We start from the raw sequence: 25,971 nt of genomic DNA on the forward strand, positions 1-25,971 counted from the left end.
GATAGATAGATAGATAGATAGATAGATAGATAGAGAAATGAAGTGCATGTGTCATCCCTGTCATCTCAGACAAGCTCTGTGGAAATGTAAAAACAACAGAGCTATAAACTGGCTCAGCTGGGATTCCTCACAAATGTGGAGACCCGAGCTCAGAACCCCATAACTAAGGGCCCAAGCACGATGGCAGATCCTGAAATCCTAGTGACGGTGATGGGAGCTGGGGACCAGACGCATGGCTGGGGCTCAACGCCAGTTACACGGCCAATGAGAAACTCTATCTCAAATAGCAGTTATGACCTAGTGGCCTTTGGGCAACTCAACAGGACCTTGAGTTATTTGGGAAAAGGAACCCCAAAAGAGAAAATGCTTCCATCATATCACGTGTTGGTGAGTCCTGGCTAATGGCTGGTGTGGTGGTCCTGTGGTGTAAGAAAGCAGGCTGCCCAGGCTGTGGTAGTGCACACCATTAATACTAGTGCCCTGGAGGCAGAAGCAACTCGGTCTACATAGTGAGTCTCAGGACAGTCAGAGCTTTGGAGAAAAGAAAAAAAGAAAGAACTGCAAACTGACTGAGCCGTGGGGAGCGGCATAAGCAGCAGTCAGCAACGGTCCCACATGGCCTCTGCTTCAGGTCCTACCTTGAGTTCTTGCCCTGACTACAACTGAAGCTAAAGTAACCTTTTCCTCCCCAAGTTGCTAAGACATGTTTAAAGGCATGAAAGCACCTCAGAAACAACACCCGGCTTGTCACCGGACTTTTACACATATGGGTACACATGACCTTACACACACACACTACTTCACCCCTGGAAATGAACGGTTGTTACTTATCCACGGGCATTTGGGCGGTACTATTCCTGTGCAGGTGCTTGTCTGTTCTTGCTGATAGCATTATTATTTCTATAGTCCCAAGTGGCACCTGTGGCATGTCACTAGATCTTAGAATAAGGCCAACCCCAACTTCTGAAGCCATTATCATCACTATTATTGCAATCTTTTAATAGTTTATAGCTGCGGAGGTGGTGGCTATTAGGGATGAGAAACGGAAGAAGTCTGAACCTGAAGCAGATAGGGCAGGTGTCTGCTCTTCAATCCTTCGATTTTGAGTAAGTATATTTACAGAAAGCTAAAAATACAAACTCTATACCGTTCAGTCAGATTCCTCCAATAGTGACATCTTACGGAATTCGAACACAGCAGTAACTAGAAAACCATTGGTGCCACACACACCGCACTGACATGGAATCCTGCCACCATACAATCATGCTGAAGACTGTACCTGTACCACAGGATGTCTTGAGGTTTTCTTTAATGGCCACACACATCCTCCATCACTCCAGCACCCTGGTTTCCTAACTCCTGTCCAACACTAATCCATCAGTATAATTCTGTCATTTAAGGATGCTCTATAAATGCATTTATATAATATGTAACCTTTTGAGGCTTTTTTAAAAATTTATTTATTATGTATATAGTGTTCTGGGCACCGGATCTCATTATAGATGGTTATGAGCCATCATGTGGTTGCTGGGAATTGAACTCAGGACCTCGGGAACAGCAGTCAGTTCTCTTAACCTCTGAGCCATCTCTCCAGCCTGAGACTTTTTTTTTTTTTATTGAGACAGTGTTTCTTTGTGTAATAATCCTGGCTGTCCTGAAACTTGTTTTGTAAACCAGGCTGGCCTTGAACTCACAGAGATCCACCTGCCTCTGCCTCCCAAGTGCTGGGATTAATGGTGTGCGCCACCATTGCCGGTGAGAATTATTTTTTTAAGATTTGGTTTTTAAAATTATTTATTTAAGTGTATGGACGTTTTGCCTGCATGTGTCTGTGCACCACTTGCATGCCTGGTGCCCTGTGAGACCAGAAGAGATATCAGATCCCCTGGATCTGGAGGTACAGATGGCTGTGAGCTGCCATGTGGCTGTGGGAATCCAACCACGGTAGTCTGGGAGATCATGTCAGCATTCTTAACTGACAAGCTATCTCTCTAGCTCCTAAAGATGTGTTTTTAGTCCAGGAGATTTAATGCCCTCTTTTGATCTATGCAGGCACCAAGCAGGCACACAACACAAACACATACATATACAAAACACTCACATATAAAATAAAGATTTGTCTTAGTTTATGTGTATGAATGTTTTGCCCAAAGATATATGTGTATAGGTGTGCGCGTGTGTGCACGCAAACAGTTTATGAGTGCACCATGTGTGTGCAGTGTCCAGAGAGGCTGTAAGAAGGTATGAGATACCCAGGAACTGGAGCGCAGAGTTTTGTGTGGGTGCTGGGACTCACACCTGGGTCCTCTGCAAGTGCCCCTAACCACTAAACCATCTCTAGAGCCATGGGACTAGCAATAATAATAGTAGTAGTAGTAATTCAAACCAGTCCTCCAGAGATTACCCTGAAACTGTGTTTCAGTTGTCTTTACTGTCTTGGTAGGTCCCCTCAATGTGGCCGTACCACCACCTGTTTATTTACTCACTGAAGAAGACTGGCCAGTCTTCCCAGATTTTTGCTATTATAAAAATGCACTTGCTGTGAACATTTAGGAAGAGTTTCCATGTAATTACAGATTTTCATTTTCCTGGCTTAAATAGCCCGGATGGAAATTTGTTGTATAATATAGTAAATGTACACGCGTATTTAAAGAGAACTGCCAAACTACTGCTGACAGTGGCTGTTCCGCTCACAACCCCACCATCAATATGGAGATTCAGAACCTTTAGATCCTTAAGAATTTGCTGCTGTTGCCGTCATTCTAGCTGCTTTACGTGATAAACTCACAAGGGACTACAAGGTGCTCATATAACCGCCGACCTTCTCATCCCAAAAGCCATGCTGACTCCATCTATCATCTGCAGGACTCGCGTGCATTTCAAACTCGTCAGAGGAGAATCAACATCTAGAGAATCAAGTGTGTGTTTACTGTTCTAACACATGTCCACCCCACATACAAGCTCTCCCCAGTGCCTACAGGATGGCTGAGAGTAGACAGCACTAATGCAGACCTACACCCTTGTGCCCAGGGTCGCTTCCCCAGCTCCTTCTTATCACTCTTTCTCCTTTCTCATTAACCCTTCACATTCCAGCCAAAGTTATTCTCTTCAGCTCCAAATGCAGCAGATTGTCAAGGTCACCCCAGATCCCACTTGTGATCCTGCCCTCCAAGGAAGCAGTGATGATGGTAACAACACACACGGGCTAACAAGACTGTGGAGTCTATGACCTCAGCGTCTGTCAGGTCTGCCTACATTGGGAACCTCAGGTAGCAAGGAACTGGGGAAGCCAATAAAGGTTAAGAGTCATTCCTGGCCAACAGCAGCAGTGGGGGATAGAGGGAGAATCTCAGAATAAAAGCACTCAGACCACAGAAACAAAAACTGGAATTCTATAGCTACAAGGAAGCTGGGTCCCTCCCTGGGTGAGCTGAGGACCCAGTTTCATTTCTTGTGACCCTAAGTGAATCCAGCTGAGCACTGCCTGAACCCCTGACACGTATCAACTGTGGTAATAAAACACATATCACATTTACTCCTGTGCGGTCCGTGTACTGTATGCATGTCTGGTACCATGGAGGCCAGAAGAGGGACTAGAGTCACAGATGGTTGTGAGGGGCCATGTGGATGCTAGGTGCTGAGAATTGAACCTGGGTCCTGTCCAACAGTGGCCAGTGCTCTTATTGCTCTCGATAGTCACTTAAGTTGCTAACTTGCTTTGTTTTTGAGACAGGGTCTTGCTCTTAAGGCTAAGCCAAAATTCACAAGTTTATATAGCCCAGGTCAGTATCAAATTCTTGGCGATTCTCCTGCTCTAGTCTCTCAAGTGATAGACACAACTGTGAGGTACCACACCCAGGTTTAAGTTGCTAACCTTGTGGAAATACTTTTATACAATAGCAGAAAACTAATTTGCCGTATCAATCAAGTCACCTACTAAACAGCCCAGTAGTCTCTTGTCTGAGGTGCTCGCTGAGACCTAGCCCTGGGCTAGCTATCTCGCCTCACGTCTGGCCCACTCGCGGCTCCGTCCCTTGGTCCTCTGTGAGAGTGGGAAGCACTCAACCACCGTGACAACTCTGCAGCTCCCTCACTGTATGTGTGTGAGTGCTCTGCCTGCATGTATGTATGTATATCACATGTGCCTGTGCCCAGAGGTCAGGAGAAGGCATAAGATCCCTTAGAGCTGGAGTTATGGATGGTTGGGAACCACCATGTGGGTGCTGGCAAACTCAGGCCTTCTGCAAGAGCAACAAGTGCTTTTAACTGTTGAGGTCTCCAGCCCCTGGTTAGTTCCTTTTTCTGAGACAGGGTCTCACAATGTAGCCCTGGCTGCCTTGGAACTCACTCTGTAGACCAGGCTGGCCTTGAACTCAGAGATCCTTGTTCCTCTGCTGGAATTAACGATGTGCGCCATCCTCCCCACAGCTGACTTCTGACAAGAGCCTCAGGAGAGCCTCAGGCACTCTAACGTCGCAGACCACTACTTCAGTAGGGTCTACTAGAGAGTTTTGTCTTTCTTTTAAGCTATTTGGCTTTAAGATATTTCTCCAACTGTTATCTATTTCTTGTGCCAGGAGATTCTTGTGGAAAAAAAAACTGTCTCAAGGTATGAAAACAAAAGTAAGTTACACACGTTAAAGACCCCACCACTTCTACTGTTTACAGATAAGACAGCGGATTACTGTCGCAGTGAATGTTAATGACACGGAGACTCGGTCACACTTATGGCTCATGAGTTCTGAGTCTGCTAGTTTCTGCCCGGTGTATAATCAATATAATTTATTATGTTACTTCTCTAACATGTCCATCCACCATGAAAAGCAACAAGAAGATGTTCCAATCCTTAACTCCATGTCATAAATGCTATGCTTCCGCCCCAGTGCCAGGACACAAACCAAGTGTCCCAAAAGACAAAGGCCCTGGCCCATCCTACTCTGAGCTGGGTCTCTACACTTTACCTTCTTAATGCTCCGCATGGTCCTGAGGCCCCAGCCTCTCCGCTCGGTTCTGATGACCTCTGCTTCGGGGTACAGCCTCTTTGTGAAGCACTGGTTCTGACAGCGAACCCCGGCAGGGCACACCTGCGGATGACACTCGTACTGCGACATCCTGTTCAGACACTCCGACTCCAAGCCACAAGGGTTTTCATCCGCAGGCTTGCAGTTACAGCGGGGAATCTCCGACAGGTCGGCTACCTGGATTGGGACCTTTCCTACTACTTTGTTAGCCTAGGGACAGAAGTGCAAGGAAAGGAAAGGAAAGAGCAGGTGAGCAAGCTGTGGGCGACTGGCACTCCTGCATCAAAGCTCTTTATCATAACGTCTCCTGAATAAACGAGAAGGAATAACCACGTCTATTTACTAGACCAAAGTGTTAAATGTGATGTTAATTCTCATTTGTTTATTCCACTTGCCACAGGCTGACAGAAATTTAATGCCTGAAATTAAGAGAAAATAAGCCATCTACGAAGTCTCTGGAATAGAGAGGCTAAAGATCTATCTCCTCATTTGGTTGCAAGATAATCTGCTAGAAACAGAATGGAACTGCATACAAGTCATGGCTCTTGGGTGTAGAAAAGAATGCCAAAGACCCACCTCTTAGTACCACGGGCAGTGCCCACTCCTTAGGACCACAGACAGGGCTCCCACCCACAGCACCCGGGACTCTCACCGCTGCAGCCAAGGGAACTACCAGTCTCCAAAGGAGATACTGACTGTCAGGGAACATTTCTGCAGGTCGAGGAGAGCCTGCTCACCTTGATGTGTTTGTAGGGAGGGGGTTTCCTTGAGGTCTTCTCCATCTCCAGAGCTTCCTTACTTTCTCGCTGTGCTTTCAGCTCCAGGAAACGCTTTGCAGCTTCTTCCAGTGCTGACAAGAGGCAAGCAGGCCGTTATCGAAATGCAAACACACCATAGGGCAGGACGTTAAACCCTACCACCTTAGAGATGCTCTGCATCTCGTCCGAGGGTTACTTTTTAAAATTACATCCTGAAAATCACCAGTCACCACCATTATAGACTTAATAATAAATTAGGATACAACCTATCAAATACTACACTGTGTGCATTCCTCAGAGCAAAGGTCCTACCTACATCAATGACAAAGGTCTCTTAGTGACTCTACTTGAGAACCCTGTCCTAGATGTTCTATCTAAAATAACGTCTATCCTTCCTCAGAAAGGCAGATTTCTGTCATGTTGCAGAGGCCCCAGGCTCTCCCTGGGAAGACTTTTCCACTCCTGCTTCACCTGGTTAAAGACACTTCAAACACAACAGTGTTTTGTGCTTTATGCGTCTCAAACCCAGGCCTGATGCCATGGGAAGTTTATGGATGTAAAATTGTGATGCCTGGAGAATATTCTCAAGAGGCAGAAACTTCAGGTGCAAAGAAGGGGATTCAAGAACCACGCACTGGAGTGCTAGTTCTGAGTCACCGTAAGCATGGGGCACGGCCAACTTACCTTTCTTGAAGGTCTTGTTAATGCTAGTCTGTCCCTCAGCAAAGCTTTTGTCTCCTTCCACATAAGGGAACACTCTGCCTTGGTGAACCCAGTAGTAGTCATGAGAACCGAAGAAGAACACAGGGAAGTCCCCCAGGTCATGCCTCAGGCCCTGGATGTTCAACGGCACAGATCTGGGACTGCAGATCTCTGCAGGCCACCATCTGAACACAAGAGTGAGAAAGTGAAAAAACCACTCTTCTTCATAGATTGGAAGGAAAGAAAGGTTTATATTTTCAACATTTATTCAGACTCAGATTGTAAAACCACACAATACTTGCTTTTTGTTTTTGTCTTTTTTTCGAGATAGGGTTTCTCTGTGTAACAACAGCTCTGACTGTCTTGGAACTCAGTCTGTAAACCAGACTGGCCTCAAACTCACAGAGATCCCTCTGCCTCCCAAGTGCTGGGACTAAAAGCAGAGGCCGCCACCACCACCTGGAGACCCTGTCTCAACCTCCAAAAAACACCACACACAAAACTATTAATGGTCAATAAAGTAGTGAACACAGGCTAAGCAAAGTAGGTCCAAGCTGCCTTATTTGGTTTCTTTCCTTAAAAGATTAACATATAAAATATTTATCACAAACGTATCAGTTATAATGTCTAATAAGAAAAGGACGATGGGCCCATTTTCCAGCACTGGAACGTGGATGTTAACTAATATGATCCCAGTCCATTTTAACTGTAGAGACTTAATATCTCCACAGGTAGAGAAGATCGTCTCTCAAGGGATGAAGGATTGTTTCTGAGAGTAGACGACTTGCGGGGTCAAGAATAAGCACGACATGCAAACCAGCACTTCCTGACGCTGTTAGGTAGGGAAACCCTCTTTTCCGATGCGCCAGGGTTTGCGTCAGTTAGCATTTCAGAATCAATTTGTCTTAATAAGCACAGAGTAGGTAGAAAAAATATCCTCCCTTATGATCTTGTCCTGGAGACTACTGACATTAGATGTATGTTTCCCCAGATATTAAGAACACAGTATAGGGCAGGGTAGGGTGAGCCATACATGTGATCTCAGTACTCTAAAAGCATGAGTTACAGGCTAACCTATGGAGAGAATGTACCCATACAACCAAACTGGAAAAAAAAACACCTACATTGTATCCAGATTTATCCTTACACACACACACACACACACACACACACACACACACACACACACACACACGAGATGGTTCAAGGAGTGAAGACACCACCAAGCCTGACAGCCGTGGTCTGATCCCGGGGCCCAGAGGGCGGAAGGAGACTGACTCCTACAAGCTGTCCTGACCTTCACCTGCGCACTGTGGCACATGTGCACACACTCGCATTTGTAAACATGTAATGAGTTCTCTAAGATTCACTTTTATGTATATGAATTGAAGACATGATCTACCACTGTCTAGCGTATGTTTTATTTTTGTGTGTGTACACACGTGTGAGGCCAGAAGAGAATGTCTGAACCTCTAGAGTCGGGGTTACAGGAGGTTGTGAGCCACTTGACGTGGGTGCTAGGAACTGAACTCAGATTTTCTGAAGAGCAGCAAGTGCTCTTAACTATCTGTGCAGCCCCTGTTCTCATCCCTCTAAGAACTAACGCTTGGGTTGGCGAGGTAGCTCAGCAGGTAGATGGGTGCTGCTGCCAACGCTGACCTCCTGGGTGTATCTGGGGACACATATGGTAGAAGGAGAGACCTGGTTCCTGAGAGCTGTTTTTGAACTTTATAATAACTGTACTGTGATACATGCACGCCCCATTTAATAAATAAATAAGTACAAATGACTCTTACTAGAATAATTTCCCTCTTTAGAGGACATGCTTTGTTTTGTTTTTGTTTGGTTTTTTTTGAATTTTATTATTTTTTTATTTTTTTAAAATTTTTTTGAAAACAAATTTTCTGCCTCCTCCCCGCCTCCCATTTCTCTCCCCCTCCTTTGTTTTGTTTTTTTTTAAAGCACTCTTTCCACAAAGCTTAGGGCTATTTGAACACATGGGCCTGGTTTAGAATTCAACTAACCTAGCTGTGCCCTAGTGGCGCACACTTTCCTTTAATTCCAGCATTAGGGAGGCAGAAGCAGGCAGATCTCTGTAAGTAAGATGCCAGCTAGGTCAATCAGGGCTGTTAAAAAGATAAACCCTGTCTTGAGAAACATTTAAAGAGACAGAGAATCAAATGGCTCTATCTTGACAAGGCTATAAACTCTTGCTCTCAGTAGAAATTAGAAGCCTGGAGAGATGGCTCAGTGATTAAGAGCACTGACTGCTCTTCCAGAGGCCTGCGTCAATTTCTAGTACTCAATGGCAGCTCACACTGTCTGAGACTCAGTCTCAGGGCATCTGATACCTTCTTCTGGATTCCACAGGCAAGCACACACATGATATGTAGACATATAGGCCAATAAGACATACATACACATAATTCAATACACAAATGTTTAGAAAAAGAAGTTAAAAATAAATATTAAACTAAGATACAAAGAAAACATAATCTCTACTCTCCATGTAAATTCTTTCATTCCAAAATTTAGTAGTACATAATTCATTAGTATAAAATAATTCTCAGAACCTAAAAACAAAGTAAAAAACCCCACTCTTAAAGAAAAAGGCAAACAAACAAAAACAAAAATCCAAGCGCAACGTAACCATTCCAATCCCCTAAGAACAAATACCCAAGTCCAATTCTCCTTCAGCCCCTTTTGTTCAGGGAGCCGCGCCTGTCTCTGCCTATATGTCACCCGCATTGCATGCAGATTACAAACCCGCTCGGAACAGTATTACTTCCTATTTGTAAGGTTTTCCTTAGAAAACTTGCCTGTAGTTTCCCAATTTGACCCAAACAATCTGCTTGTAGTGCAGCTTCTTGCCGGCTTTGCAGTCGTTGCAGTTCCAGCAGCCTTGCGGCATGTCTATGCTCAGGCATTCTGGGTGGAAGGCAGCAGGGCACGACTCGCAGCAGAGCAGCTTCCCGCCTGGAAACAAGGAGAGTCTTAGAACTGAGAAAGAAGGAGAGGAGGAAGGGATCTTTTAAGTACATGCGGTTTTTTTCAAATGGGGAAGACAAAGGGATTGATTGAGTCATATCCAGACTGATGCATTACAATAGGAAACAAATGAAACAGCCCGTTTCTAGGACTCCAGCGGCTAGAAATCTGGAGCCTTAAGTAGGACCAAAAACACTGCTGCACCCTTAGAGTATGAGCAACTGGGAATCAGGCTTGAGCTAGCTAAAACATCATAAAAGACACAGAAACTCTTTAACCCAAGTAGATTTGAAAGCAAGTTTTCAAACAAATAGCTTTCTTTCGTTCTTCCAAGCAAAGAAGAAAAGCAATAATCATGTTTGTATCTTAATCCACTGCCACAATGAACTAAATCCCTTTATAATAAAATCAGTCAAGAATGAAAATAATAAGTTGATCAGTACTTCTCTTCTTCTTAGAACACGAAGGTGAAACCCAGATCCCCAAACTGATAATTACACCTGCTCGGTGAAAACAGACAGTCACGCAGGGACTCGCAACGGCTCCATCACCAAGGGTTCCCTGCCTCCTAGTTATGACCCATATTTTCAAAATCATACCAACCAAAAACAAACTTGCATTTCAACTTTAACGATCTTCTGCCACCTGTATTTGGAGATGCCTCATTATGTAGCCCACACTCCCCGCTGGTGGTCCCGCTGCTTGTCCCGCAGTGCCGGGACTGCAGGCATGCACCATCATGCCCAGCTCTCCTATTTGTACTGACCAAAGAAATCATAGCTGCTGGAGACTATGATCCAAAAGCAAAGCAAGTATTACAGTTAAAGTCATAGCCAAATAAATCTCATGTAACTCTATATTGTATAAATATGTAATTCTCTTAATTTTCCAAAAATATTTGAAAATGTTCTTTTATATCTAGATTTCTGACTTAAGTGTGAGAACCACTGTTTCATAGCACAAAACTAAGTAATTCTCGGTGCAGAATGAAGTAGAATGTGCAGACACATTTCAGGCTCCTACTAAGCCCTCTATTTCTAGACTAAAATGTTCCCTGGTTGACACATAAACAGGTGTGACAAACAGAATAATACTTTTAATGCAAACAAAAAATGGGATGATTAGGTATTTCTAGTACGAACATCAAGGGACAGAAAGGGGTGAACGCTGAAGACAAAGAGCGACACTTCTGCAGCTTACAAGGTAGAGAGATGCGAAGTCTCACAGGCAGAGACCGAGAGCCCTCTCTATAACTTGATCAGATTACACGATCCAGCCTCTTACAGAGCTCCAGAAATCTTGTCTTCTTGGACTTTCAACCTCTAACTGTTGCATGAAAACAGAAGGAGAACCTACGCACGACCAGTGACAGCCCAAGAACCGTATTTCCTCCGCCATCTTTTACTGTGGTCGTCGCACTGCTCCCCTTTGACTGCAGGCATCAAGGGGAGTAAGTGCTTCAATTTTCCATCCTGGGCATTAGCCGCTTGAATGGTTTAAGTCCATCGGAAAGGAACAATCAAGAGGGAGTCCTGTCTTGTAGATAGCCTTAAAGGACACGTGATTATAGCACCACTGTGGAAGTCGAGCTGGCAATGCTCACTGTCAATGTAAATGGTCCTAAATTTTCAGTCTTAATTCAGAGGAAATACAGAGTCAGAGCCAGTGAAAACTATCATGATAGAGATGTTCAAAATATATAAGAATAAAGAAAAAATACGAATGGTCTTCCTTTGTGCTATGCAAAACAAACAAACAAACAAACCAAAACAACAATGACAACAAGAACAACAACAAACTGCTTTCCAGACCCAAGAGAGGAAATATGTCATTCAAGAGAAGTAGAGGGCTCAAAATCATTTAAACTGATGTCGATACTGAATGCTGGAAACCAAACAACAACTGAGTTCATCTCATTTTGTAAGTGCGGACTCTACTTTATTGAGGAGGAAGGCAGCCCCTGCTCACCTCCTGGGAAGAAGCATAAGCATCATTAGAAGGCGATGTAGTCTGCCCTCAGCAGAAAGGGAACAGCCCGGCCACAGGCCAATCCTCTCTCCAATACTCCCAGGGGGATCTCGTCACCTCGCCCAGACATCTTTCAGTTATTAGTTGCCACTTGGGCCAACAAAGGAGCAAGGATACATCAAATAGGCAAGACACATAGTAAGTACTAATAAAAACCTATGCTTAGCCTGATACATGGTTTATTAGGCATAAATGATGAACTTTTCTTTATCGATTCTGAATTTGAACCCCAGATCAAGATAAAAATATATTAAGCAAAAGCCTTATCCACACCTTTCAAACTCAGGTGTTTCTTCTGGATAACAACTTCCCAAACAGAATGAACTCACTTTCCCCTCTATCATAAGCAGGCTATGGCAAGTTAAGCACAGATAAAATTTTCTTGCATACAGAACACTGATTGAGAGAATATGAACAGACATTTAGCTCATGGTTCTTTATGAATAAACAATCCATGAGTAATTTGTTTGGGCTAACGTTCAACATCTAGCATCTGGGGTCTGCCCTTAACCCCAGCTTCTCTCCTAAGGGAAGGACACTTGTTTTCAGAGCATCTTAATATTTAAGAAATAAAACAACAGAATATGTTATAGAAACAATCTTTTCTAGTATCTGTTACCCTGGATTTCTTTTCTAAATCGTTTTTCTTGTTAGTTAGCTTATAGGTAATGACAAACTATACCATGACTATCCTAAGAGAACATGAATGACAGTTCTAGGTCAGGCAAATGAGAACTGCCTGTAAAATAAACAGTCTGTAATGTTAAGTAAAACTCTAGATTTTAATAACCTATATCTCTGGAATGTGTGAAAACTGACTCAGGGAGAAAGGTAAAATTCTGTGACAACAGAATTATTTTAAGCCCTTTTTAACAATTTTGTTAACATAAGAAGACACAGTCACAAGCACCAAGGCAGAATCTACCAAAAGCAACAGGCAGTGCTTGACAGGCATACAATCCCCCCTTCATTTAAACACACACACAGAGAAAGGAAAATGCAAAAAAAAAAATAAAAACAAGAAATAAACTATTTTAGTGATTACCTTTCTCACATTTCTTTTTGGAAGCTGACGAAGAAGGAATCATAGGTGATTTCATCAACTCAGCACGGTTTGATTCGTTCAGTAGGTAGTGGGACTTATAGGCATAGGAACTGAACATGGGGTCTGAATGGTCCTGAACTACCAGCCCTATATGAGACAAACAGAAAGAGATGAGCTGCGATGAAACTACCCATGATTCCAGGAGGGAAAAATAGCACCTAGGATGCGCCCGAGTCTTACAGCGAGGGATAAGAGCGTGTGAAAATGGAGCCCTACTTCCCTGGACTTTACTACAGGAGTGCAAACCATCTTAGATTTTATTTTTGCCGTCCCAGAGAGCGATCACCACCCTAGACAGTTACAGAAAGTTACTCTGATCTATGTATATACCTATCCTACTGGAAGAAAACACAGATCACTGTAACACACTGGCCTCCAACACCTCCAGCTAAATTTATAATGCAGCTGTACACCATTTTCTATACAGGGCACTGCCATTCACAGATAATTATTCTGTTCTTATTAGTTTATAACGATCTAGGACTTTATGGTATATATCGGAAGGGTGTCACTTAGGGACCATTGTGAGAAGAATTCTGTTTCAGAAGGGTCACACTGACTTTCCTATGGTGTGATCTTCATTTGATGCTCCCTCCACTGAGATGGACTCTAGAAATGTCTGACCTAGGTGAAAGCAGAACTTCACAGCGCTACCACAGCAGCAGTTTTGTAAGAAAAGCTGTATCAATAACTTTTTAACCAGTTAGTGAGTGCAGAGGTGGTATTAACAAAGAAAGAAAGAGCCTGGCGGTGGTGGCGCACGCCTTTAAATCAGGAGGCAGAGGCAGGCGGATCTCTGAGTTCGAGGCCAGCCTGGTCCACAAGAGCTAGTTCCAGGACAGGCTCCAAAGCTACAGAGAAACCCTGTCTCAAAAAAGCCAAAAAAGAAAGAAGAGGAAGGAGAGTTTTAAAGTGAAGAGGGTCAAGCAGAGCCTCTCTCCTCACCAGCTGAGCCTAGGTAATCACTCAGCCTAGGCTTCAGGGTTCTGACCACAAACGACGGGAAATGCTTCCCAAGGCAACTGTGGCAACTGTCTCAAACTGTGACTATTAGAGTGTGATTTACACATGCGAAACAAACTGCTATTATTACTATTAGAATAAAATGAAAGCCCTAACCTATCAGCTCTATTACAAAGGCACAAATCTGAAGTAATTTTTTTTTATTTTATATAGTACTCAAGATGCACAAAATCACAACTATTATCAGCCGCCTTGAAAGCCGTCCCAGTGCCCCCACTTCACGCTGGGGGGAGCCCTCTACAGATACTTCTAGACCTTCTAGTCCTTGAGGATTTGCTTCATGGCTTTATGCTTAATTAATTAATTGGTGTGTGCTTGCAAGCACATGTATACAAGCATGTAAGTAGAGGCCAGAGGGCAACTTGCAAAAGTCTGTTCTCTCCTTCCATCCAGATTAAATAGCAGGCTGTCAAAGTTGGCAGCAAGAGCCTTTCCCCACTGAGCCATCTCAATGGCCCCAGCTTAATGATTTTAAACATCCAGTAACTAAGAATTAAGAAAAAATATTTTATGGGGATAGAAAATTTCTTAATGAGACTAGAAAGAGAAAATAAGCTCCATTTTCTAATACTAGAACATAAATTATTAAAGTGTTTTCTTTGGCATATGGATCTACTATAGTTAGTTCCTTAAAAATAGGTGTCCTAAAGTTTAAAATATTTCATATTTGTACTTTTGTTCTTTTTGGCTTTTTGAGAGAGGGTCTCATTATGTAGCTCTGGCTGTCCTATAAATCATACGCAGGCCAGGCTGGCCTCAAGCTCACAGAGATCTTCCTGCCTCGACTTCCCAAGTGCTGGGATTTAAGGCATGCGCCACCACCCCTGACTATATACTGGTACTTTAAAAGACTTTAATTTAAACCTTCTTAAATCTCAAATATCTGATATATTTATAGTAAGTTTTTACAAAAGGCTGTGAGAGAAAATGAAGCTTTCTTCTTATTATGCAAAGTTAATTTACTATACATTTAAAATACGAGGGTATTCATTGCATGGGCTTTTATATAAAGTATAAGCAGATAGAAACAGATTCTGATTCTGAACCATGGGACTCTGCCCATGTACATTGTCTTCAAGCTTTTAGTTAATGGGCATCAGTTCAATTTCACAGAATGGCAAGAGTCTCTATAAGTGTATCATTTTCTACCTGTCCTAAATTGAAGATCATTTAAAAGAGCAATCAGTTTTAAAAAATAAAAAATAGATTGCTGAGCCGGGCAGTGGTGGTGCACGACTTTAGTCCCAGCACTGGGAAGGCAGAGGCAGGCGGATCTCTGTGAGTACGAGGCCAGCATGGTCTACAAGAGCGAGTTCAGGACAGGCTCCAAAGCTACAGAGAAACCCTGTCTTGAAAAACCAAAAAAAAAAAAAAAAAAAAAAAAAAAAAAATGAGAAGACCGCTGTAATGATACATGTCTTTAATTCCAGCATGTGGGAGCCAGAGGCTAGTCTGGTCTACATAGTGAGTTCTAGGATAGCAAAAGCTAAATAGTAAGACCAGGTCTCAGAAAACAAAGCAATCAATTGTTAAATGAAACACAGCACAAAAAATATTGGTCAAAATAGTGACTGAACTGGACTTAGAATATACTCCAAAGTAAGCTATCATACTAGTTATAAACTGACATTTTTTGTACATTATTAAGAAGGGTCTAGAAGAGTCAGAATAGGCCGGGCGGTGGTGGCGCACGCCTTTAATCCCAGCACTCGGGGAGGCAGAGGCAGGCGGATCTCTGTGAGTTCTAGGCCAGCCTGGTCTACAAGAGCTAGTTCCAGGACAGGCTCCAAAGCTACAGAGAAACCCTGTCTCAAAAAACCAAAAGAGTCAGAATAGAAGGGACTGGCAAAGCAACAGGGCTTCAGGCCATCTCTGACACTAAAGTCCCTAACACTATGTATCCCATTAATAATTCAGTAGTTTGGGGTTAAAGAGACGGCTCACAGACTAAGATCACTGGCCCTTCTTACAGAGGACCCAGGTCTGATTCTCAGCATCCACATGGCTGCTCACAACCACTTTTAGCTCCAGTTCCAGGGTATCTGATGACTTCTTTCAGCCATATAGGCACGTACACACATGATTCACATAGATACATTCAGGTACACACACGAACAGTCCTTCCCAATCACCGCTGTATTCAGTAACAGAAGATGGGGATAATTTTTATCTATTATGTGCCTATCTGAATCCTTTCCATCACTAATAACAATTTGGCAATGAGTGTCTTGGTAGAACTGGCTTTGAAGCAGGGAGCTGTAGCGACTCTACTTCAGGCTGGGATAAAGACCAGCGGTAGGACACTGTCTACTATGAGTCTCTGGGTTTAATCCCCAGTCCCCAAACCAGCAAAAGTCTCGGTGTCACTCTGATGGCAGACAGCATATATGCTTCGGAAACTGAGGCAGGCAGAAAGTCTCAGTGTCAGGAATCAGATGGCTGTAGAAGGGGTCGTACAAGTTGCTAATACAGACGTTTATTTAATCATCAACTACCTATCTCCTCTGATGCAAAAGCAAAGCCAACCAAAATAATCTTTCATCATACTTAAAGGCTATTATATCTTTAAAAATTGGCATGGTAAATAAAATACCTATAGTCCCAGGTACTTGGGAAGCTGAGGCAGACGGATCATGAGTTTTTAAGTTTAAGACCAGCCTCCAGACAGAGCTCATCTTAAAACAGAAAACAGAAAGGAAATCTTTAAAAAAAAAAAAAAAAGAAAGAAAGAAAAAAAAAGCAATGTCTAGTACTTCCAACAAATTAACTAAGCAAAAACAAACAAGAAAGGTTTTGACTTTCAGTAAGGTCTAAATACAGCATAGCACACTAGACACATCTAGTAACTCCTTTAAATATTACATAGAGGGAAATGCAAAAAATGAAAATTTTATTAAAAACAAAGTGACACTTTTATTAAACAAAACATGAACTCACCCTCTGAAACTGCAAGTTCCCAATTAACTGCTTTCTCTTATTCACTGTTTTGGTCATGGTGTTTTGTCAGACAATAGAAAATTAAGACGTATCATGGACTTAGGTTTTCAGTTTGCCAATCTCACACATATGGAAAACCCTGCACGGCTGCACTAAACTAAACCAGGACATGTGTTTCCCTGACCGTATCTTATCAGGTCCTGAGTAACAGATCAAAACATACAACAACCGAGAACTGTGCTAGTCACTCCACATGACACACCCCTTCAGCTGACGATGTCAATGGGGGGGGGTCTGCTCTAAGTAGAAGACTGAAGAAGGGAACACTCTGTTGATCAGTGAAAGTATTAAACAGGAAAACTAACTAAGAACTTACTTGTAATTCTAAGGTTGTTGTTATTTTCTTTTTGAGACAGGGTCTCTCTCTATATAGCCTTAGCTGGCCTAGAACTTGCTATATAGACCAGTCTGTCTAAACTCACAGAGGAACAAAGGTGTGCGTCACCACACCCAGCTGAAGGTCCTCTGTAAAGCAGATGTTAGCTCACTGAAGAACTAGTAAGAACAGATCTCACGAATCTGAATGTCTGCCTGAAGTGTTCTCTTTAGCAGTGACAGGATGGATTCAGCACTCCTAGGACGTAGCACTATGAGACACCTGGGGGCCTTGCCAATGCAGAGACATTTAAATGGAGAAACATGCCGATGAAATCAGATCAAAAAATTAAAATGGTTGACACTCACCTCTGGCACAAACGAAACAAAAGCCTGCGTTTACAGCAGAAGAATGGCTACTCCGTTTGGAATGGTTACTACAGATGAGAGTGTGGGAGGACACGGAGACGCTTCCAGCAGCGACACACGCATCCCCAACGTGATAGGCGATTGGACATCTCAAGCACTTCATCATCCGTCCTGTGAAGAAGGTCAAGAGGGTCTACAGCATGCGGCTACGACACTCTGGGAGGAGGGCTGCCCTGCCTGTGACACTGGCTACAGTCAGTACCAAACGTCCGTTACTAGGCTGATAATCATGGAGGAACCCTCCCAGGAGTCAAACACTGTGTCTACACATAAGGAAGACTTTGGTGCAGACTGAACTGCCTCACAGGCCAGGCACTGTGGCCCAACTTTTAAGCATGGAGATAAACAGAGAGGGTGCCTGATCTATTGACAAGGACGTGCGGCACTGCGCTCACACACTTTGTCCCTTCTTAGCTCCGGTTACCTTTACAGGCTTTGTAGATGTCTCTCTCCATAGAGCAGGAAGAGCAGCAGTGCTGGGGACAGCGGAATCCCTTTGACTCGAAGATGGCAGTGGGAAATTTTCGGACACAGGCTTCATGATAAAACTTCCCGCAAACACTGACAGAACAGCGCTTCACATCCTTACCAGACACTTTACATGAGAAACATGGGTGCTGCCCTAGAAGATTGATGAAAAACACAGGTTAATAAGATCTGACTAAAGCATATTCCATTCCATTCATTTCACCATTCAGAGGTTTGGGATTAAGCCCAGGGCCTTGGGCATGTAGACAATTACTCTGTTTTTTTAAAAATATTTATTTATTATGTATACAATATTCTGTCTGTGTGTTTGCCTGCATGCCAGAAGAGGGCACCAGACCTCATTACAAATGGCTGTGAGCCACCATGTGGTTGCTGGGAATTGAACTTAGGACCTTTGGAAGAGCAGTCAGTGCTCTTAACCTCTGAGCCATCTTTCCAGTCCGACAATTACTCTTGACAATGAGTCACATCCCAGCACTTAGGGCTTTTTTATGTACCTCATGTCAGCCTCAAAATTACCATCCTCCCGCTTCAGTCTCCTCCGTGCTCAGATTACAGGTGTGTGCCTCCACATATGCTAAATGTTCCTTAGTACAGAAGTAGCTACAGATATCAAAGAACTGCTCTTGAGAGAAATTCTGCTATGACATTTCAGAATTTAGCACACAGAGAAACATGGGCTTGGAGAGCTGGCTCAGGGGTCACAAGCACTTGCTGCTTTTCCAGAGGACCTGGGTTTGATTCTCAGCACCCACTTGGCAGCGCATAACCATCTATTATTCCAGTTCCGGGGCATCCAACACCCTCTTTTGGCCTCCTTTGGTACCAGGCATGCTCACAAACACACTTGCAGACAAAACACCCATACACATAAAATACATTTTTAAAAATGCAAGAGCACAGCTAAATTAAGATTATAAAACTAGCCGGGCGGTGGTGGTGCACGCCTTTAATCCCAGCACAGAGACAGGCGTATCTCTGTGAGTTCGAGGCCAGCCTGGTCTACAAGAGCTAGTTCCAGGACAGGAACCAAAAAAGCTACGGAGAAACCCTGTCTCGAAAAATCAAAAAAAAAAAAAAAAAAAAGCCTGGTCTACAAGAGCTAGTTCCAGGACAGGCTCCAAAACCACAGAGAAACCCTGTCTCGAAAAACCAAAAAAAAAAAAAAAAAAAAAAAGATTATAAAACTAGAATGCTAAGAACGTCTACGCTATTATGATAGGTGTTGCAGCACACATAGTGGGGGAAGAAATAATAACAAACACCAAGCTTTAAAAAATTTAATAACCCTGCATTGGGAAGGCAGAGACAGGTGGATTTCTGTGAGTTCAATGCTAGTCTGGGCTACATACTGAGCTCAAGATCAGTTAGGTCTACATAGTGAAACCTTGTCTTAAAAAAAAAAAATCAATAGCATTATTTTCTACTAAATACGTAATCATATTTAGTTTTATTATAACCATATTTATATTTACTCTAGTATATTTGAATATTTACTATAACTATAGTTAGAATTTCAATATATACTTGCTGAAGCCCATTGAAGGCTTTAAAAATATTTATTAAGCAGGCACACACATCATAGACTCCGCTGCCTGATTCACACACTCAACAAACAAAACAATTTAGCTTTTTTTTTTTTTTTTTTTTTGTTATGGGTACATCGTGAGAGAAAATCTGGATTGCTTTCTTTTTGACTTTGGGAAGCTTAATTCTGTGTGCCGTCTTACCTCTCTGAAATACCTGTGGAAGGGGAGGAGAGCTGGCTTAACCAGGAAAGAGTAAGAGTCCCGGGAGACATCGCCGCAGCCCAGCCTCCATGGCACAGCTCACCTGTTTCACACTCCTCGCAGATGAACCTTCCCTCGGGGGCTGCAGACAGCCCCAGGCACTCCACGTGAAAGTGTCTGCAGCACTCCCCTTCACAAGAGACCAGGGAGTCGCCAGTGCTTTCACAGACCTGCAGGAGCAAGAAAGCAGCAGTTCTCAAACTGGAGTGTCAGCATTGACCAGGAACTCGCTAAAGTGCAGGCCACTGGGTTTTTCTCCCAATATTCTGAGGCAGAAGGTCTAAAAAAGGGACCCAAGAATTCAAATTTCTCTTTTCTTTTTTGTTTCTTTTTGAGACAGGATTTCCCCCAAGGAGCTCTAGGTTTGGTTCCTAGCACCTACATGGAGCTTACACACCATACCCATCTGTAACTCCAGTTCCCTCTTCTGGCCTTTTCAGGTACCATATCCTCACACAGGTAAAACACAAAATTAAATAACTCAAAAAAATTTAAAAAGGAATAGGTAGCTGGACCTGGTGGCACACAATGAGTTCCAAACCAGTCTGGTCTAAACAGCAAATTTCAGATCAGACAAGGTCACAAAGTGAGACCCTGTCTCAAAAACAAAACAAACAACAAAACCCCAATGAAGATTGCCACTTGCGTAGGGATGACAAATATTCTAATGCGGGAGAGGAAGAATCACAGATAGCCTTAGAACCTACGACTCTAAAGCAATAATAAAAGTAGACTAGAATAAGATTACAGGAGATGAAGACACTGCTGTCAGAACTAGATCACGTTTATAGGTAGCCACCTGCCTACCTGACACACACTGTCCTTCTTACTCGTGCCAACGCCTCTCCGAGACAGGCTGGAATCCACTGACTGCGAGTCAGAAGCGTCTGCATCCGCAGCAGCGGAAGGGCTGTCTTCTTTCTCAAAGCCTCCCTATTTGGAAAAGGGCACATGATAAAGAAAACACAATTCCTGTAGACACAATGCAAACTAGTGAAACTGGCTCAAATCTATCCCAGCACAGCCTACCTGCCTACCTTCCTGCCTGTCTTCCCTTCTCTCCATTTCCCGCCTTCCTTTTAACCAGGGATGCTATTTGTCTGTCACTTGGGCGAAACTACAGCTAATATTTAAAAAGCAGCAAAACTTGTCTGGGTCTTAAGAAATCTACAAAATAGCTGGGTGGTGGTGGCGGCGCACACCTTTAATCCCAGCACTCGAGAGGCAGAGGCAGGAGGATCTCTGTGAGTTCGAGGACAGCCTGGTCTACCAGAGCAAGATTCAGGAAAGGCTGCAAAGATACAGAGAAACCTTGTCTTGAAAAAAACCAAAAAAAGAAAAAAAAGAAATCTACAAAATAAGTTACAAATAACCAAATGAATTTTATTTTTCTTTTCTGTTTTAGCCAAGCTATGCCTTTAGCCCCGCGGAGGCTGAGATAGGTAGGTGTCTGCTTTTCAGGCCAGCCTGATCAACATGGAAAGTTCCAGGCCATCCAGGACTATATAATGAGGCCCTGTCTCAAAAACATACTTTAACTCTAGAAGTTTTGATTTTTGTTATTATTATCGCTATTAGTCAGGGACTCTTATTGTAGCTCTGCAGACCAGGATGGCCTATAATGCAAAGATCTGTCTTCTGAGCACTAGGATTAAAGGTGTGTGCTATCATGCCTGGGCCTTAACTTTTTTTTTTAAACAAGGCTGACCACCAGCACATGAAGCACCTCTCGTAGATGGGTATGGTTTTTGAGGCCCAAGTACTCTACACTGTCCTACAGTGGAAGTTTGTGTGAAGGTTAGAGCACGAGGATGCAGCTATGCATATACCCTTGGGAAAGGCCATTCTCTTCCAGTTTTGGAGAGTTGCAGGAGAAGCAATGAAGAAGGGGCATCGCCCTATCCAGACAGGTAAGCTGGCAATCCAGAGTTAGGGACAACAAAGTCAGTTCAGCCCCGCATCCTCCCATGAGTGTTTACGTTCCCCGTTTTCTCCCAGGGAGGCATGCTGCTGAGGCAAGAAGGAGCAGTCTGCCCAGAACCCTGCACGAACTTACCTGCAGATCACTCAGTCCTCGGGAATCGGAGTCAGAAGTGTCTCTGTATGCGGAGTTAGCCGTGTCTACGTCAGTCGAGGCGCGACTCCTTTTCTTTAGAGGCTTACAGGAATCTGAAATCTCGCTGGCACCTTAACACAACACACTGAAATTAATCCTAAAGTCGTATTTAAGGTTCCTCCTTTCATTTATCTGAAGGAGAGTGTTTTCTTTCCCCAAGCTCATCTTAAGTGTGTCGGGGGAAATTCGCAGCTCTCTGTAGCACTGAAGCTGCCAGCGGACACTTCAGCAGCTTCCGGCCTTCGTGGCAAAGGAGGCTCACTGACAGCTGCTTAAAGACATAAGTTCAGCTCTGCTCTACGGCTACTTTCACCAGTGGAGCCCACGTTCCAGTCTAGACAGCAACTTTAGCAAAACTGAAGTACAGCCAATCGGGAGCAGTGCAGAGAACCATTCGATTTTGTAAGGGGAAGACAGGAAACCCAACACAGTGCAGTTTACAGATACGGTTGCAGAGACATCTCCATCTTGTTTTATTAGGGATGTGACAAATCTTTGATTTGTATTCGATTCGTACACGGATAGTGCCATTTCAACCCCCCAATTTTGCAATTCAGTTGATTATTATCCCCCAAATAAATTTTGGATGTTCATAACTGCTCTTTCTTGGTAAAGTGGTGTTTATTGTGACCATACACAGTGTTGCAGCACATCTACACATGTCATGCCGTGTGGGAGGCACACTACTGAGGGCTGTAATGGACAATCAAGTGGTCAAGTGGAGCAAATCATGAAGAACTAGATGAGAGGCCTCTGGACTTTGTGAGGGAAGGAATAAATATATATTTGAAAAAAAAGGCAGAGAATAGTGTGGAATTTTTTTTTAAAACTGCGTGTAATACAAATCCAGCCAAAACAATAGTGCAAAAAGTTACAAAGCAACAATCTCTTGGGCTAATGCAGTCGGCTATGCCGAGACAGCCTCGGTGAAATGTGCAGGTCAGGCACGGTGAATACCAAGGAACCAAGGAGACGGTTAATATTTGCACCCACAGTTTGTGTTTTAGATTCCCCCAACCTTTCCAGACCACACACATCTAGAGCAGCGCAGCAAGCTATGGGGGAAGAGCAGTCCAGAAGAGACTATGGAGAAGGGAGTCTCCTGAGGCCGTGAAGATCCGCAACGGGCTGGGTGGGAGCAGCGCTTGCTGTGCAGCCATATTCTGTGGTGGAGGATGTGGGCCTCGGGAGACTGCTCGGGTTATCACATCCCATCCTACAAGTTTGCACTGAAAGCTTCCTGACAGCTACCAAGGAGGGGGCCTGCCCGTGTGAACGCTGATTAAAAAACACAAGAACACAAATCTATCTCTGTCATTGCTGGTGTGTGGAACCAGAACACCACCACAAAGTACTTCCTTGGCCTAAAAGGTCACTGAATTAACAAGGAGTTTTAACAGAGGAACGGGAGTGCTGTACTGAGAGGCTTTCGAAGGGAAACACAGGTACCACCAATTCCGATGAGTTTCTGAAAACACTAGAAAAATGACAGACCGCTGAAGACAGCTGTCAAGCTGTTCTCCATGATAACGGCACTAATATTAAAAAAAAAAAATAAGAGCTTTTAATGATTGCAATGTATACAGTTTGGGCCGTTTGGCAAAACCCTGCAGATGTGTATTAATGATGCTTTATTCAAAAACAAAAACAAAACAGTCCATGTTGGAATTGATCAGGGTAAGTTAATGGTGGTTTTTAGGCTGGACCCATGATTTAAGCTGTACCCATCCAGCTTAGACAAAAAAATAAAAATAAAAATAAAAAGAGAGAGAAATCATCTGAATGTTAAAGCAATTGTTCAGAGTCTTGAGGAAGAAACCAGGCCAGAGAATGCCAATAATGATGATTGGCAAAATCAAAATCAAAATAAAAGAAACTTTATCGAGCCGCCGACAAAGAAATCTTGCACGGAGACTACAAGTCTGGAGTTTCTGGGATGAAATTGTACAGGAATCTCAGTCCACAGTTTCCTCATTCGCTGCGGAGACGGAGCTGTCACTGAATCTGACAGAGCCCTGCACTCCTCGGTCCGCCGACCCTGTGGAATGGTGGAAACACAACGCAATCAGGCCTCCTAATCTCGCAGCGATCGCGATGCCTTTTCTTGGAGCTCCGCCAAGCAGTGTTCCCTCCGAGAGGCGTTCAGTTCTGCTGAGGATCTCCACGGAGACCATCGCTGCAGACTTCTCCCCGAGAATGCAGAGAGGCTGGTGTTTTATTTTATTTATTTTAAAATAATGCAATTTGCCCAGAGTAAACTACAGGTATTAAATACAGTTAGTTTGAGCTCACCAAAATCGCATGAGTCATGCTATGGAGTTTGTACTATACTCAAATTGCACACAGAAAACACATAGAAAGTTTAAGGCTCCTTAAACTTTGTGCAGATCTCGAATAGAGTCATATATGGTCATCAAATAGTGGTCATAGCTATGCTATGGGTAACTTACAAAAGGATTGTACAGCACTGTAAAAAGGAAGTGTGGCAACACTTTTTGCAGTAAAGCTGTCCTGTCTGATTTGCCATAGTCCATTTTTGACAAACATTAATAGCTACTATTCGGTATTCAGTCGAATACCAAAAAAGTGGATTCGTCACATCCCTAGTTTATAAGCCAGTGAAATCCCAAAATCTTACGGAGAAAAGTGGGAAACAATATCAAGTCTACATGGTGTTCTCCAATTTACCAAAACAAGAAAGACTTTTTATGTGGGAGGACAGAGTAGGATCAACTCTAAAAGTCAGTCTCTCTCTCTCTCTCTCACACACACACACACACACACACACACACACACGTGCACACACACCACAAGGGGGATGTAACTTCACACCAAAGAGCAACAATGATTTACAGAGACAGACAAAGATCCATGAAGTGCAGATAAGTTCTTCTCAACAACTGGTTAAATCAAGGAAGTGCCAACAAGCAGCACTACAGCGCTAACTCACCTTTCTGTAATGCAGTCTCCAGGGAAGCCTGAGGCGCTGTGTCGACCTGTTAGGACAGAACACACAGCATTAACAGAAAGGCTTTCGCTTTTAAAAACAGAGGGAAGAATAACATGTTTATCAACCTAAGTAGTGATGAGTGACCAATGTTACAAAAATCTGAATCTGACCCATCTTTGGGGTCAAGTGCTCTGTCTCGGAGTCAGGGAGGTTAAATCCTAGCTGCCTGTGCTGATACCAAGTGACACCACACAGCCACATGCTCGTTCGCAGACTTCCCACCACTCCCTTGCTACATGACGAGAACAAGACTATTTTCCTCAGTGTCTGGGAGGCAGGAGTGGGGCTGTTTCTTCGACCAGCCCCAACATTGCTATGAACCCCTCCCACCCCAAAGACATTAGGATAAATTTTTACTTACTATGAAACTCAGGTTAATGTAACTCACGCCACTTTAAGACCCTTCCGCGCCTGCACTCACAGCTAAGTTGCTGAGAATCGGGACCCTCTCTGTAGAGAGTGCTACATGGCTCCATACAGCTGGAAGCTCAATACTTGTGCTGCTAGAACAAACTTAGTAAGTCTGTGATATTGCAATAGCACTTTCTTGAGTGTCTTATGAACAGGGTCTTGATCCTACATCAGGAGAGCGAGATCAGAAGTTATTCTGCCAATGTATATGTAAAACACGTGGTACTGGGAGACTGAACCATTGGAATAGGGAAAAGATGCTGTCTGGAGTCCTGTTTAGGCTATGATTGGATTTTATGTTTCTTTAAGGTGTGAAATATGCATGTTGAAACACATTTTGTAAATATTTAAGGATTGTTCTAAGCTTTTTAAAAATTTTTTTATTTTTTTTTACAACAGGTAAAAAAACATACAACAGGAATGTTTTTGTACGATACAATTAGTTGTACAAATATAAAGTCTTCTAAACAATCACTGTCATTATTCTACTACTAACTATATATAACACAGTGGCAGTAACAATTTGTCCCATGATTTTACTCATTCTGGTTATAAATGCTAAACTGAATGGTCACAGACTGAATTTGGAAACCAGGTGGCAAAGTCACAATTTCATTTTGGTAACAAATACTATAGGATTTGTCAGACTTGGAAATTTTTGGAATTTCCTAGATATGTAAATTATATGATAAATGATGAATATTAGCTAAATTTTAGCTAAATATTCTCAAAAATGTTTTATATGCTTGTGATACCATAGAGCACCCACAAAGTTAGCTTTTAAATTTG

At 43.2% G+C, this 25,971-nt stretch overlaps 1 protein-coding gene across 5 annotated transcripts in view; it reads right to left on the reverse strand.

Moving 5' to 3' along the window:
* Positions 1–25,971, reverse strand: part of Nsd3 (nuclear receptor binding SET domain protein 3) — a 103,659-nt gene that overhangs the window by 12,475 nt on the left and 65,213 nt on the right. For 3 of the 5 annotated variants that reach the window (XM_057752984.1, XM_057752985.1, XM_057752983.1), the window contains exons 9-19: positions 24,712–24,757; positions 21,702–21,832; positions 20,453–20,578; positions 19,689–19,815; positions 17,791–17,988; positions 17,307–17,477; positions 12,543–12,689; positions 9,301–9,457; positions 6,464–6,666; positions 5,759–5,871; positions 4,962–5,231 (exon numbers count right to left, since the gene is read on the reverse strand). In XM_057752984.1, coding sequence (XP_057608967.1) covers positions 4,962–5,231; positions 5,759–5,871; positions 6,464–6,666; positions 9,301–9,457; positions 12,543–12,689; positions 17,307–17,477; positions 17,791–17,988; positions 19,689–19,815; positions 20,453–20,578; positions 21,702–21,832; positions 24,712–24,757 — 1,689 coding nt within the window. Of the gene's footprint in view, positions 1–4,961; positions 5,232–5,758; positions 5,872–6,463; positions 6,667–9,300; positions 9,458–12,542; positions 12,690–17,306; positions 17,478–17,790; positions 17,989–19,688; positions 19,816–20,452; positions 20,579–21,701; positions 21,833–21,915; positions 23,800–24,711; positions 24,758–25,971 lie in introns of those variants that run through there. The other 2 variants (XM_057752986.1, XM_057752987.1) reach the window with 2 other exon arrangements.

Source organism: Chionomys nivalis, chromosome 20 (assembly GCF_950005125.1).
Source record: "Chionomys nivalis chromosome 20, mChiNiv1.1, whole genome shotgun sequence".
Classification (NCBI taxonomy): domain Eukaryota; kingdom Metazoa; phylum Chordata; class Mammalia; order Rodentia; family Cricetidae; genus Chionomys; species Chionomys nivalis.